At 42.8% G+C, this 15,456-nt stretch overlaps 1 protein-coding gene across 2 annotated transcripts; it reads left to right on the forward strand.

Annotated features, from left to right (window-relative positions):
- The first annotated feature begins 8,273 nt into the window (after positions 1-8,273).
- nmur3 (neuromedin U receptor 3) lies at positions 8,274-14,767 on the forward strand. 2 transcript variants are annotated; one of them, XM_028998619.1, is made up of 4 exons: positions 8,274-8,408; positions 10,682-10,807; positions 10,916-11,897; positions 13,699-14,767. In XM_028998619.1, the coding sequence occupies exons 3-4, from the start codon at positions 11,021-11,023 to the stop codon at positions 14,091-14,093; spliced, it is 1,272 nt and encodes a 423-aa protein (XP_028854452.1). In that variant the 5' UTR covers positions 8,274-8,408; positions 10,682-10,807; positions 10,916-11,020; the 3' UTR covers positions 14,094-14,767. The 2 variants fall into 2 exon arrangements, with proteins under 2 accessions (XP_028854452.1, XP_028854453.1); XM_028998620.1 differs by lacking the exon at positions 10,682-10,807 and having other exon boundaries at positions 8,328-8,408.
- The last annotated feature ends 689 nt before the right edge of the window (positions 14,768-15,456 follow it).

Below are 15,456 nucleotides of genomic sequence, written 5' to 3' on the forward strand. Positions count from 1 at the left end.
AACTTGCTCTTGGGTCTGTAGTCCTCTCTAAAGCTGTATGCACTTACTGTTTACACTGAGAAGTTTCTTAGACAGTTTTTTACATATAAATTCAGTGAAGTGCTTGGGGTTTCAAAATTTATACAAAAGTCAAAAATATGTCTGCAAGATGTCAAGTATTCAATTAATTTTCCATTATAAAAGTAATAGGAAATCCAAAATACTAATTATAATGATAATCATATCAGATTGTTCAAGCTCTGGAACAATGCAAATGAGACACCTTGATAATTTATGCATATTACACCCAAGTGAAAATCTTTGTCTTTTCAACCTCCTAGTACATTCTGGAACATTCTAATACTTTAAAGACAGATCCCAGTTTCCTAATACAACCAGGGTTATCCTATCTGAGAAAAAATAATTAAACCAAATTATGAAAATAATTAAAATATGTATTTATATTGCGAAGTTATTTGTAGACAGGAGATTTGAGAACATGGCCTTTAAATATACTGTCAGAACCAATGATCTACATTGATCTACATGTATCACAGTCCAATTTAACAGAGGTTGAGGTCTATTATGTGATCATTTCTGGCCTTTGGCATTCAGTTAACTGCTGTCTGGATTTAAGATGCCATTTCTCACACTCTGCAATTATCTGTTGGAGTTTTAGTATCCACATGCTCTCTCCGGCTCTGATAAAATATGTCCACTCCTCACATTCTTTGTAACCTGGGGGACTCTTGCTGGGTGAAATCAAGACCCATTCAGTGACTAATGGATTCGCCCTGGTTAGGTCAGCTGTGTGTGACAGAGGAGTGTTCCACCATTTACACAGACAACCACTATTAAAAGTCAGAGAACGTTTCATGTGGATTATTCTTCAAGGACAACGGGGAAGGATTATTTGTTCAGGAATGATGCTGTGCACTATTTTCACTGATAGCATCTGTTTTAGCTGCATTGATGCATCTTTTCAATAAATATTATCAAGAAAAAAAACATTAGTTGGGCTTTGAAAAAGCCCAACTAATGTGGTGTGAAAGCTAATATTATCTTAAATTCCTGATCACATGCGGCAGTAAGAGTTATGACTCAAATGGACACACACATACACACATACTCACACACACACAAACTTTATAGTAATAAAAGATTATTTTTTGGATGTCTATATACTTCAAAGTCAGAGGTCAGAGACATGGGGTCAGATGCATCTTTCCTGTGATCTTTTACTTCTTTTTCATGCTGGAGTAATTACAATAACACCTGCTGCTGTGTGTGTGTGTGTGTGAGTGTGTATTCATGTGTGTGTGGAACGAATGGGCGACTTGCTTCCTTTGCCTGGGTTGCTGGACACTCTGTGGTGACAGCACTCTTTAGTGGCAATTTTCCTGGATAAAAACAGAACATTGAAGTTTAATTAGCTGTGGCCTTCCTGCTGTTCAATGTCTGTGGCTTTTAGACTGTGCCAGAATGAATGTTTCATGACGAATGGGAACGCGAAGTAAGGTTGCTCCATACATCGAAGCAACATCCCGTATCAGAAAAGCTGCTCAACTTTTTCATCTGTTGGCTCCTGCCTGTGCGACTTATGCATAATTCACGGTCCATTCCCAGCTATAATGCTCACCGAGAAATATCCGCAGAACATCATTAATCAGATGTAATGAGAACCGCAATTAATTCCTGCCAATTTGCGATAGACAACAGTTTGAGCGTGAGCATGGCAAAATCCCTTAATGAGACGATTAGGGCTTCTCTGTGATCTTAATGCAGGTGGTGGCTTCCATGCAGGTGACAACTGATGACAAATTAGAACGAGCCATGAGAAATAGGAGGAATGACAAAACAGCGGTGCAAGTGTGCCTTCAAGCATGCATCCCCCACACACTGACTTCTCTCAAAAAATAGACCTGCAGTTATAACTCAGACAAAATGACCCTGTGACCTTGTGACAGACAATCTTTTACCTTTGAGGATGACAGCTAGTCCTACCTGTGAAATGTTACACTCCCAGACAAAAAAAAGGAATTCTGACAGACTGTTGTACGTATGCTCCTGGCTCCCTGCTTACCAGCTTAGGAAAGCACATAATATAAAAAAAATCTTAAAAACATGCTACTTCTGCTCCATCTTAATTCCTGAGTATTGTTGATATACCGGATGCTTATTGAACATGCACAGCATTCTGCCATGTCTGTATTGATAGCTTTAATGACGCACTCGTAGTAAACACTCCAAAGGGTAATAAAAGAGGGAGCGGACGTGTTAATTCCCACCGCCGATACAATAAAAAAATAAAAAAGGCTGTAAATTCATGACTGGGACTGAGTGGGGAGACACTGTTTACTGTTGCCCCAGTATTTATGGCCAGTAGCATGTCGGTCCAAACGTGCCAGTATACGATACACCATACTTGGATAAGAGAACTTATCACAATTATATCAGTTTTAAAAGATTTTGCAGCTTTTGATGGGTTGTAACATCACATTCAAAAGTTGCCATTAAGCCAGCACTGGTTTTCCTGCCTCCAAAAAATATCTAAACGCACCGTGTATGCAAGCAGACATTTGAATTCTAGGAATTTTATGAGAAGCCCTTGTGATTATAAGCTCTGGGCCAAACAGTGATGGCTGGTATTGCACCATCAATACATCATCTTATATGGAGCATGAAGTTTACAGCGTACGGATAACTACACTGTTGTATATCAGTTCAGAAAGGATAAAAAACTTTCTTTAATGACTTATAAGGCCAAAAGGATTTCTTGATCATTGTGTTTGAACATGTTATTCATATGACAAAGAATTAAATTAGATGAAAAAAGAAGCTATCAGAAAAATGCCATTTTCAATCAGACAAAAAATTATATTAATACCAATTCTATTTGTACCATTGATAGCATATGAACAACAAAGTAATCTGAATCAACTTTATAAATCTAATCATCATGTATTATTGATTAATCCCATGACCATTTTGAGTGGGACGTCTAGTAATACAATTAATAATAAATCTATTTTCTCTTGTGAGTCTTTAAAGTATTTATTTTATCTTATCTAAATGTGATGAAATGTTGAAGGAACTTTGTATGGTGTAGTGCTGGGTCTGCCTAGCACCAAGTCATTATACCACCCCTTATCTGGCCTTGGAGTGACTTATCATTATTTCAATTGTTCGCTTTTGGCACTGTAGTTCAGTTTCATATAAATGCAATTGAACATATTCAGGGTAACTGCTAGGGTTTGTACTCAGTACAAAGTTGGTCCCGTTTTTCCAAGTTGGGCTGACAGTACACTGAAAACAGCAAACACTGGCTAAACTTTAAAGAGTTGAAGTAATCTGACACACCTAATATTTTAGCATTGCCAACAAAACTACATTTCGTTGCCCTGTACTTGTACATGTGTAATGACAATAAAGTTGAATCTAATCTAATCTAATGTGAATAAACCAGACAAACCTTCTGTCAGTAATATTATAGTAAAGTAAAAATAAGCATAAATTAGACAGCTTAGTTTAAAAGAGAAAACTAATGAGAAAAAACACATACACTGTAAAAATCTTTCACACATAACATTTTAACCTGCTGTAACCTGCTTATTTACATTCTGTCAATGGTAAAATATTAGACGTGACAGATTACTTAAAGTTGGATGGATTTGTTGGGGTCTAAGTGCCAGGGTACGACACACAGGATCTGAGCCAATCAGAAGCAGAGCCTCTTCGTGGATATTAAGTACTAATAAGCACCACTGGTGCGTCACTCAGCAAGACCCCACTATAGTCCTCCATTTTTTTTAATGAAATGTGGCTGTGACACCTTGCAGCTCAGGGAACAATCAGTGCCATGGAAGGGTTCTAATCACGCCCCTCATTAAAAGCGGGTGATTAGAACCCTCCGTAAGTCAGGCCAGGCAGCATTGCTGGGCACTGCATTTTGATTTGCTCCTTTTTTGCGGTTCTTGCCCGTGCTGCTGCGTATGTTATTTCTTTGTTTGTGTGTGGGCCGCCGGGACCTTGTTTATTTTTTGTTATTAAATCCCATTCTTTTCCCCCATGTTCCCTGCGTTTGTGCTTCTCACGCACTCCCCATGGCATTGCGGTGGCAACCCTAGGAGTTACACTTCACTGTTCACTTCACTTACACTGTTGACTGATTATCTAAAATACATGACAAATATTTGGGTTAAATCTGAGCCTGGTGAAATGGCCATAAGAGAAAAAATCTGCCAGTGGTGTCAACACTACTGCCAATTACTCAATTAACAGCACGTTTAGCACATTTTAATTAGATTTCCTTCATTCAAAGCACACACATTATTTTACTGGCAGACAAAAATGTTGTAATATTCATGAAAAATGTTGCAACTAGCCATTGCCGAGGCTGCTTTGATATATCCGCCAGCCACATGGAGAATAACATTGCTGCATTGTTTCCATTTATTACTTTTTTGAAATACGTTTGCTTGTCAGTCTCTGCTGCTTTGTCTGAGAAATGTTTTTCCTCTATAAATAGTCCCTGACGTTTTTTCTCATTCTGTTAAGATTGTGTTTGCTTGGCACCCTATTGAGTTCAAGCTGATTTACGTCAGTTGTGACTGTTCAGGTGTCTTAGTTGTTGCCACAAGTTGTCTTTTGACACAAATCTATGCCCTAATGACAATAATTTAAAAAATGATACAGATTGTTGAAGTGAAGTCTTTATCTGTTTCTCTTCACAGAAACAAGGACGAAAAATGCATTAAACGGGACGAGTAAGGACCATGACAGTATGTCTCTGGTGTGGTTGAAGAACCCTTAGGGAAGCCTCTTGGTGATTAGAAGAACGGAGCAGGGAAGGTCTATCTCTGCTCCGGCCGGAGCTGCTCCGGCTGGAGCTCCTCCAGGGCTCCTGCTATGCACATCCACTACTCCAGTCCTGGTCCTAAAACCCAGCCGGTCAATCTGCTGTTCCTCCTGGTCTCGAGCGTCTCCAAGGAACTCAGGACATTGTGGCAGGTTTCCTCGACCCCACGGTGGACTTTTGTAGGCCAACAAATCGGGTTTCTGCCCCTCATGAAGTGTGCACAACCCCATCAGGAACTAGGGCTCAGGCATCCGTGACCCCCACTGCAGTTCGTAGAGGGGCTGCAACATTTAAAACAGAGACCTACAGCCTGGGACTGGCAATGTCCTTCGGCAGATAGAACTCCCTCTCATGGAAAACTTGTCATTCATTCATGGTGAGATACATGGCAGAGAAACACACATGGCAGAGACATACTGTCATTTATCTCAACTGGAAAGGCAGGAGTAATAACAATATAACAATATAACAATGCCGGGGCAGTGGTGGCCTAGAGGTTAAGGAAGCGACCCCATAATCAGAAGGTTGCCGGTTCGAATCCCGATCCGCCAAGGTGCCACTGAGGTGCCACTGAGCAAAGCACCGTCCCCACACACTGCTCCCCGGGCGCCGGTCATGGCTGCCCACTGCTCACTCAGGGTGATGGGTTAAATGCAGAGGACAAATTTCACTGTGTGCACCGTGTGCTGTGCTGCCGTGTATCACATGTGACAATCACTTCACTTTATTATTATTACACTTTATTATAACAATAGGCGTATAACAATGTTAAGAATGTCACTTAAAAAATCAATTAATGTCCTTTATGATCAATATTTTAGGGACAGCTCCTTTGTCATTGATGCTGATTGTGGTGGTAGTAGCCTAGTGGGTAACACACTCACCTATGAACCAGAAGACCCGGGTTCGAATCCCACTTACTACCATTGTGTCCCTGAGCAAGACACTTAACCCTAAGTTGCTCCAGGTGGGACTGTCCCTGTGACTACTGATTGTAAGTCGCTCTGGATAAGGCCGTCTGATAAATGCTGTAAATGTAAATGTGGTGAGTAGTTTAGAGACACAATCGTTGATTTCACCCAGTATTCTGTATTCTGTTGTGCAAAAAGCAAAGGTAAAAAACCACAGCTTCCATATTATACATTTATAAATGAAGGAGATGAATAATTAACGGATAGCGGTAAAGAATGCTGTGCTCAGAGAATGTCCTACAACCAATGTGAAGCAGGAGCAAAGAGTCTCCTCTGCTGGGATATTAACAAGAGAAATCATAATCTGGTGCAATGTTTTGTCCATTAAAGAACCCAATTTAAGAAGAGGGGACATTTAAAGGAGAGAGTGGAGTTTTGTGGCAACTCACCCTAACTCCACATCTCAGGGCCACCAGAGTCAGTGAGTCACCATGCCCAGTGCCAATCTGGATCAAGAACCATCTGACCTACACACGCTGGGCTCCTGGCCAGGGGTCCCTGAAACACTAATGGCTGCATTAAGCAGGGCGAGCATAAGAGAGCGAATGGCCCTGTCCACATTCTCCGTATGTCGCTCCTGGAATTATGAATAATATAAAAGGAACCGTAATGAAGTGATTGAAGTCTTGCCGCCCTCAGCGCTACCCCCTTTAGTGTTTGCATGTGATTGAATTGAGGGCTCTATTAAACTTAAATTAAAATGGATTATTATTCCCCCTGCTTTCCTACTGTTACAAATCATGCTTAACTATCTAGAAAATGAAATAAACATTAAAACAAATAAAATCCATCATTACAGATTGGCTGAATGCCGAAGAGTGCAGATGTGATAAGCGGAGGAAGAACATCACAAACCAACAGAATGGAGACAAAGCAACTACTGAACATGAAGATTGGCAGCTGTGGATAGGCAGTAGGCAGACTTATTTCTGTCATTAACTCTCAAACTGCTGCTTGTCTTATCATCGTACAGGTTTCATAATTAAATCTGCACACAGAGAAATGGAAGTACCACTGCGTACCTATATGGGTACAAATGCTCGTCTCTGGTGCAGTACCCTTCTGAAGAACAATAATGTACCCATCCTCGCAGGTACCCTATTCATCTGTACCCTTTAAGCCACAATTGTGTGCCAGTCATGACTGTAATTTAAAATTATATTGATTTATAAGTATGATGTAGTGGTCTGCAAAGGGGAGCTGGGGGTTAAAGACCTTGCATAAGGAGCCACAGACGTGCTATACGCCACTCTGTCTGGCTGTCTGTCGGTGATTTTTGTTCTGTCACTGATGCATTTTCATGTACATTCCATTTGTCCTTTTTTGTGTTATGCTGTGAAAAAAAAATTACTTTTGCAAACATGAACATCTGCCACTTCTGGAAAAATTGGTCGAATCCACCAGCCATTCTATCACTGCAGCTGAAATCTACCAATTTAGAAGCATTTTGGTTGGTACATTGGGTTAATTGGGTTCATTTCCACTTACCCAAATCATGTACCTTTAAAGGACAAGTTAAAGGACCCGTCCTGTACTTTTTGAGGTACAATCAACTGAAAAGAACATTTTTACCTGAAGGTTTAATACTGTACCCTGCGTGTACCTTAATTTCTCTGTGTGTACACCACCCATACAAAACTTCATATCACATTGCTGTATGGAGACAATTTACAATCTGATGCAGGAAAAAACAGTATGTCTTTACCTTCACGACGTATCATGGGCAGACACTCATTAACATGAAGGAATGAAAAGTGCCCATCAGAGGATCTCTTTCAGGACTGCTCCCACATTACAGAGCGTTTTCATTCAGTCCATCCGCTCGTTAGGATCAGAAGATCATTATGTGGCGGTTTGAAAGCCCAGAAGGTTGGAATTAAAACGTCCAAGAGCAGGACATTTTTCTACATGACCAAAACCTACCTAAGATTTGATCTATTTTGATCTCAGAGTGGTAGTAGCCTAGTGGGTAACACACTCGCCTATGAACCAGAAGACCCAGGTCCAAATCCAACTTACTACCATTGTGTCCCTGAGCAAGACACTTAACCCTAAATTGCTCCAGGGGGGGACTGTCCCTGTAACTACTGATTGTAAGTCGCTCTGGATAAGGGCGTCTGGTAAATGCAGTAAATGTAAATCTACAATTTATAAAACAATAAGTGTTTATTTCCTGAAGCAGGTAATTCATTTGCTGGACTGAACAATCTGTCTGTCTTTTGGTTTTTGGTACCCTTGAATCTTCTTGTCCGTGTTCGTGCTTGATTAGATCATATCTGGGGTGATTAATTAACAGCCGCGTGTCCCGTAGAAACGGGGGGGGAACGCGCGCGCGTCCCCGCCCTCCGTCACAACTCGTCCAATCAGAGCTGCCGTCCGCGTCTCCTGGGTGGCCGTAGGAGGAGGAGGAGGAGGAGGAAGGAGGTGCAGCGCGCCAGCATCATCATCATCATCATCGTCATCCTCACCATCATCTCTCACTCCCAGTTATTTGACGGCGACTTGGTCTCCGCCGAAGCCAGAAGCAAACTGCGGTGAACGTCGTGGGATGGTCACGAATAACTTTTATCGTCGCGACGGGACCGGCGTGCACGCGCATCGTAAGTGCCTCATAATAATAACTACTCATCTCAACAGTGCAGTGCGCAATTTTTATTTTTTATTGCAGTTAATAATAAACACTTGTTTCGTGTTTTTTTTAATAATAATAATAATTTAAAAAAAAGCTAATCTCTTATCCAAATCAATTTGAAGCTATTTGAGACAATGATGTGTTAAGATAAAATAATAATCATGACTATTGCATAGATGCATGTCCTGTGCAGCGTGTAGCAGGATGCCTTATGTCCCTGACCCCGGGCGGTGTGACAGGCTGTGCTGGAGGGGACGCACTGGACCGCAGCGCGCAGCCTCATCATTTGCATGCTGTAACTATTTATAAAATCTAATTGGACGCTCGGGCTGTGGCTGCAGCAGCACTTGTTGCTTTGTGGCTCTCCAAAAGAGAGAGCCCCGGTGACACAATAGCCCTGGAATTCTGGAGCTGAAGGTCTCCGGATGACACGCAATGCCTCAGGTTAATGTCACCTGTCAAAGTCGGGGGCTGTGACTCGGGTCTAATAAAGAATTGTTATGTTCGTGGCCGGCGGTGCCACGACTGTGCTGCAGAGGCAAATCGGGACATGATAGGGACCATCTGATTCAGATCCAGCAATTAATAGCACTGAGTAAGTGGTGCTCCTCACCCCTTGCCTTGAGGCAGCCATTCATCTCATCTGCAAGAGCATGCCGAGTTCATGGATGCCACGTCTATTCGCCGATTCTGAATGTGAGCCCCTTCTGTCAATCAAAAAAAATTAAAAAAAGCAGGGAGTCCATTCTGCTCTCTCATCATCCTTCTGTGAACAGGAGAGGGGAGTTGTGAGGGTGTAGTGGGTCTCCAGCCTATTCTGGGGCTGCTCCGTCCACGGCTCCTCCAGTCAAGCACCACGCTGAGAGCAGCCTGATCACTCAGGGACAAGGGAATGATTCCATTCATCAAGTTCTCAGAAGTATTCGCCTCGGTAACGCGTATTATTAAGTGAGGGGACTTCATATGGGTGTGAATTTGCATGAACAGAACACATTCTTGAATTAGTTAACCCTGCTCATGAACAGATGGCATGCGTTTATAGTATTTCATTAATTCTTTGCGCGACAATGCATAATTATTCCGGAATTGATAGAACAGGTGCTGCAGAGTTATTGTATTTGTCTGGATCATTTGGTAGCATGTTTGAAATTGCCATTTATTTTATACATTTCTTTGTATCTTTGTAACATGGCTTTTCAGAGATGGTCAGAGACAGACTGGAATAACACAAAGTATGCGTCTTTAAAGTATGCGTGTTGGTTTCAATACACATCCAGCTGCTTTCTGCTTTCATCAATGCAGAACGTCCCTCCAAAACAGAGCCCTTGGCTCTTGAGGGCCGTGACGTAAAAAGCCAGTAATTAAGTCCCACTTAGATTGCCCGTTGAATGGACCTGTCCTTGGTGCTGATTCTCTGCAGAATTCAGAATTAGCTGAGATCTACAGAGGCACTTCAAGGACATAGCAAGGAGCCAATGGCTCATTTTGAAGCAGTTCTAGAACCAAGAGTGTGGAATGTTACGCTGACAAAAATTAGTTAATTTTTTTTCTTCCCACAAAGTAAAAACAAGATATTAAATCACTTGACACTAATTATAGAGACTCATATAATGTTAATGATGAGTGTCTGGTGCAAGTATTCAATTTGCATAAACAGATTTCATTTGCTGGGCTGCACGATTGTGCAGTGGTTAGTGTAGTGACCTCACACCTTCAAGTTTGTAAGTTCAAATCCCAGCTTGGGCCTTGGGTGTGTGGAGGTGAACTGGCGACTATTGTCTAAATTGTCCATAGTGAGTCAGTGAGATTTTAACCTTTCTGACAAAAGACAAATATTCATCAGGACAAATTGAATCAAAGTAGTCATAGAGGCTGATCTAAACATGACAACAATGGGACAACAACTTAATAAAATTAGTTGCAAGCATATTTTTCTTTATGTGTTTCAAAATGTACTCAAATGTACATGCCGTTAGTCCCAATGGAGGCGCTTCTCATTCGATTTCAGTGGGTTGACATCATGCTTTGCCAAATGTGCTTCCTTTGTTTGGCATGTGGCTACAAGTTAATAAAGAATGAAGAAACCTTATTTACATTTGGCAAATAACAAGTCACCTTAGTATGGGGATGAGCATCTGAGAGACAGATTTTCAGAGGAGATGCAATTTATGCATCCTCTCAAAGTTCATAAGGGTTGCATGTTGCTGGCGGCATTAATAACTCAGCTTCACGATTTTTCAGCTCTTGTGTACCTTTCTAAGTCCCTTCCACCAGCAGCTGTTCCCAAATCCGTTTTGGTTCAGGAAGAATGTTGGCATCGGTCATTCGGTTACCATGCCAGTCCAGCACTTAGCATGCTGATTGCATGTGAGTGGAACTGATTTCCTAACACTTTACGTGGTTCATAATTCATAGTATTGTTTATATGTGTAAGGAATCCTGTGGAACATTAATTGCATTTTATGGTCATTTTAGGTGACGCTGGTGTGTGACGATGACTCATCAGAGCTTACGAAGGTTTTGCTGCCGCTGAGCAGCCTTTACTCCTCTAATTTACACAAGCAAGCTTCCTAATGCACAATGGCAGTCCACTGCTTAGATAACACTTTCCTGAACTTTTCTGGACTCAGCACTCCTGCCAGCAACATCACTGGAATCAACGTTACAGGCAACGACAGCTTGTTCTCCCAACACCAGTCTGTGGAGGACATCCTACTGAGTGTTCTTGGTCCAAAGACCTCACCCTTCTTCATCCCTGTGGCCTTCACCTACCTCATAATCTTCATTGTCGGGGTGGGGGGCAACATGCTGACCTGCATCGTCATCGCCAAGCACAGCAAGATGCGGACGCCCACCAACCTGTACCTTTTCAGCCTGGCCATCTCAGACCTTCTAGTACTGCTGTTGGGGATGCCGCTGGAGATCTACGACCTCTGGCAGAACTACCCCTTCCCGTTCGGCGAGAGCGGCTGCTACTTCAAGGTTTTCCTTTTCGAGATGGTGTGCTTCGCCTCGGTGTTGAACGTGACGGCGCTGAGCGTGGAGCGCTACGTGGCGGTGGTGCACCCGCTGAAGACGCGCTACATCATCACCAACAAGCACGCCCAGCGGGTCATCAGCGGTGTGTGGCTGGTGTCACTGCTCTGCGCCGTGCCCAACACCTCCCTGCACGGCCTGTACTACCTGTACCTCATCGAGGGGGTGCCGGTGCCTGAGTCGGCCACTTGCACCCTGCTCAAACCCAAGTGGATCTACAACCTCGTCGTCCAGATCACCACCATCTTCTTCTACTTTGTGCCGATGACAGTGATAAGCGTGCTCTACATGGTGATCGGCGTGAAGCTGGGCAGGGAGCAGCGGCAGCCGGGCGGAGACTCGTGGAAGAGCTGCAGCTCGGACCCCAGCTGGAAGATCCAGATGGAGAGCGGGAGACGGAGGCAGGTTACCAAGATGCTCTGTGAGTTCTCAGCTAAGCTCAGCCCACAATTGTGAAAAAAAAAATGTCCAGTTGTGTCAGACTGAAACGACAACTTAAATAAGATTTGGGTTCCTCAGTATCAGTATTTATTGACCCGCCATTTTTTAGCAACATTGAGCTCAAGCTCCGTGCTTCTACGTGCTCTTTAAGATACATCAGGTCCTCTTTATGCAATGAAAAGTCCCACGCGTGGGTCATAAGGTGGCCTAAGCAGCACATGTTGTAAAATCACGCTGGAATTCAGACATAAATATCTGTTTTCATGACGGAATTGTTATAATTAGAGGAATGCGACTATTTTAAGAGCTGTTGAAAGGAAGCATTAGCTCGTGTGGATTTCTTTTTAAAACGTCACTTAATGGATAAAAGAGGCTTAGTTTTATCGGGGGCCACGACACGTGGCACGCCGAATTACAGGTTGTTTGAAAGTGGGTCAGTGCGGATCCATGTTGTTGTTGTTGTTGGTTTTTTTTTGTGTAGCAGATTTTGATTGTTGATGTCAAATTTAATCTGTGAGATGTTTGCCGCGCCATGGAACAGGAGCGCACAATGAACCGCGCTCCGGCTCTGATGAAAGCAAAACGCAGAGGCCATTTTTATTCAGATGGGTATCACATTGTTTGGACCGTGCCACATGCACAGGGCTTTGCAGGAAATGATTTTGATCTCGGTGAATTAGGAGGCAGATGTCCAAAGCCCGGGTGAGCTTTCTGTAGCAAATGGAACTGTTTTGCATAATTTATTTCTGAAAAGATTTGATGTTTCCCTGCCCCGTCTAGCCCTTTAAAATAGGTACTTTAAAATGCAGATGTTGGATGTTTGATGTCCAGGCATCTGAAGGCTGGACTGCAGTAAGAAGTTGCTTTAGAGATTAGGCATTCTGGTTTTACAAGGAGGCAGCCATGAAACAAGATTGCATCATGGTACAAAGAATTTAAAATTGTGGACATAAAGAGCCTCATTTTCAAGGTGCGGTAATATAAATGGCATGCTCGTCAGGATTCTTGGAAATAAACAGTCAGAAGAACAGAAAGGGCCGCTTTCTAGACATCTTAATCTTGGAGATGAGGAACTAACTACCCACCCGGTGACTTTAGCGTGAGTGTCATGGTGAAGCCCATGGCTCTCACGCAGCCTACTTTCATATTCTGTAGATATGGCAGCAACGCTGATGCAAGCGGTGCTGTTTTTTTTTTCAGCCCACAATTGTGAAAAAAAATGTCCAGTTGTGTCAGACTGAAACGACAATCTTAAATAAGATTTGGGTTCCTCAGTATCAGTATTTATTGACCCGCCATTTTTTTAGCAACATTGAGCTCAAGGCCCTTTCTCCTCCCTTCCTCTTCGTTTTATTTGCTTCTCCAAGGTTCCATCAGCAGCATCAACAAACGTGGTCTCTGGTACAGTCCTCCCGGAACCACGTCCTCTACCAGAACAAACATGCAGATAGATTATTGTCGTTTTTAATTCACGCATGCTGATTGGTAAACTAGTGAACCTTACCTTCACACTTACGTTATCAACCGAAAGGCAATTCCCCTTTCCTCCTTATTAATTCAGTTTATCCTCTTATCTGTAAACAAATCTACGTTTTGCCTCTCTGTTCTATCTTTTCTCTTTGCTATTTAGATTTGTTCTTCATCTTCTTCTCTTTCCTTCTCTTTTGTATGTTAATTTAAATATTCTGTCATTCCGTATAGCCTGACCTCGCTGGCCCTGCCCTTTCTCTCCTTGACTTCCATGTCTTATTTTCTCTCTCTTTATCCCTCTTTGACTTTAGCTGTGGTAGTGCTGGTGTTTGGCATCTGCTGGGCTCCCTTCCACATTGACCGGTTGCTGTGGAGCTTCACCACTCAGTGGACTGACCACATGCACGACGTCTATGAGTACGTGCACATCTTCTCTGGCGTGCTGTTCTACCTGAGCTCCGCCGTCAACCCCATCATCTACAATGTGCTCTCCAGCCGCTTCCGCGAACGCTTCCGGGAGCTCATGTGCCACCGGAGAGAGGGCAGCGTCTCGCGCAACAGCTCCCCGCCGCTCTGCAGGGTCTTAAAGGCATCCTCCGCCAACCTGGCTCATGGCTCCAGGGGCAAACTCAGAGACTCGGCTCGACTGAGGCCTTCTGTCATTTCCAGTGGCTCTGAGCTGGAGGATGAAACCGCCTTCATGTGAGATAAATGAGAAGCTCCAGCATCTGTTGGGTCACATGAACATCTTATCTATTTCTTGTGTTGAAGCCAGTCGCCCGGTGTGCTCTGGGTGTTAACCTCAAAGAACATATGAATCCTTTAAGCTCTTTAAACTCCGGTAATTGGTTCCATGGACAGCTCCTCTTTGTTATTATTCTGTAAGTATTTTTTATTAATGCAGAGACAACAAGGAATTAGTGCATCAAGTGTGTGCAAAGGAACTTTGACAGGCTGAAGGAGAAATGAAACAATGAGCTGAAAAACATTCATTACATGCTATGTGACTGATCCTCTACCAGCAAAATCCTCAGCTATGCTTATCCCCTTAGATCCCCAGGAATCAACAGCACAGTCAGTTTCTTTTCACCATGGGATAAAATAAATGGAATGGGAGTCTGGACCCGCTTGCAAGGTGTTAAGGGGTCAATGTAGGACGTGATATGTCATACCCTGGCTCAACATAACTATTTATGATTGTAGTGTTCAGCCTGTATTGCCACAGGGGATCGACAGACTTTAAAAATGTTTCATTAATATGTGTCTTTGCTGTTTAAATTGTCCAATGAACCTAATGATGAATGAATTTGATTGAATGATGTTGAGAACTACTGCTTACCTTCTCTCTGTATCACTATTAAATAAAAAAGCTTTAAAAAATGGGGGTTGGGGGGGGGGGGGGTGTTGCTTTATATTTGGGATAAAGATACTGTGCTATCTGTGCCAGTACTTTTTTCCTGGAACAATGTGAGTGCAGGAAATGTAATGTGTTAATATCTTGTTTTCATGAGTTATGTATTAGAATTGGTTAGTTTCAGGGTTTAATATGATCTCCCTTACTGGCAAGTCTGTGACTCACTGGTGCTTTTGCCTTCTGATCTGAATTGTTTGCTTATTGTTAAAAATAGATCCTGACTGGTTCATGTCCTATGGAGGCTTTGAGCATCACTGCATTCTGGACTTTCTGGAGTGTGACAAGCAGCTGGGGACAGGCAAGCACAGGACACGAAAAATAAATGCCATTAAGACACACTGAATGTTAATGTCATATGAAATTCTTGTTTCTCTCAAAACTCATTTCACTCTGCAGAAATGTTGTGGAGTGCATTTTTGGTGTACAGGGTTAAAATCTGTCCTTCAGTGGTGTGATCAACTGCATGTCTGTCTGCAGGAGGCCACAGAGTAATAAACGCTAAACCAAAGCTGGTCGAGTTATTCTTCCTGCCTTAATGAGAGAACCTGGGGTCAGTGCAGTGCAGGAAGAGGGCTCATGGGATACGGGAACACAGGGCAGCTGCACACCAGAAGCATTTCCTGGTGTGTTCCGCCAGCCGCGCTCCCAAACTCAA

The sequence above is a fragment of the Denticeps clupeoides genome, chromosome 12, assembly GCF_900700375.1.
Source record: "Denticeps clupeoides chromosome 12, fDenClu1.1, whole genome shotgun sequence".
Lineage (NCBI taxonomy): Eukaryota > Metazoa > Chordata > Actinopteri > Clupeiformes > Denticipitidae > Denticeps > Denticeps clupeoides.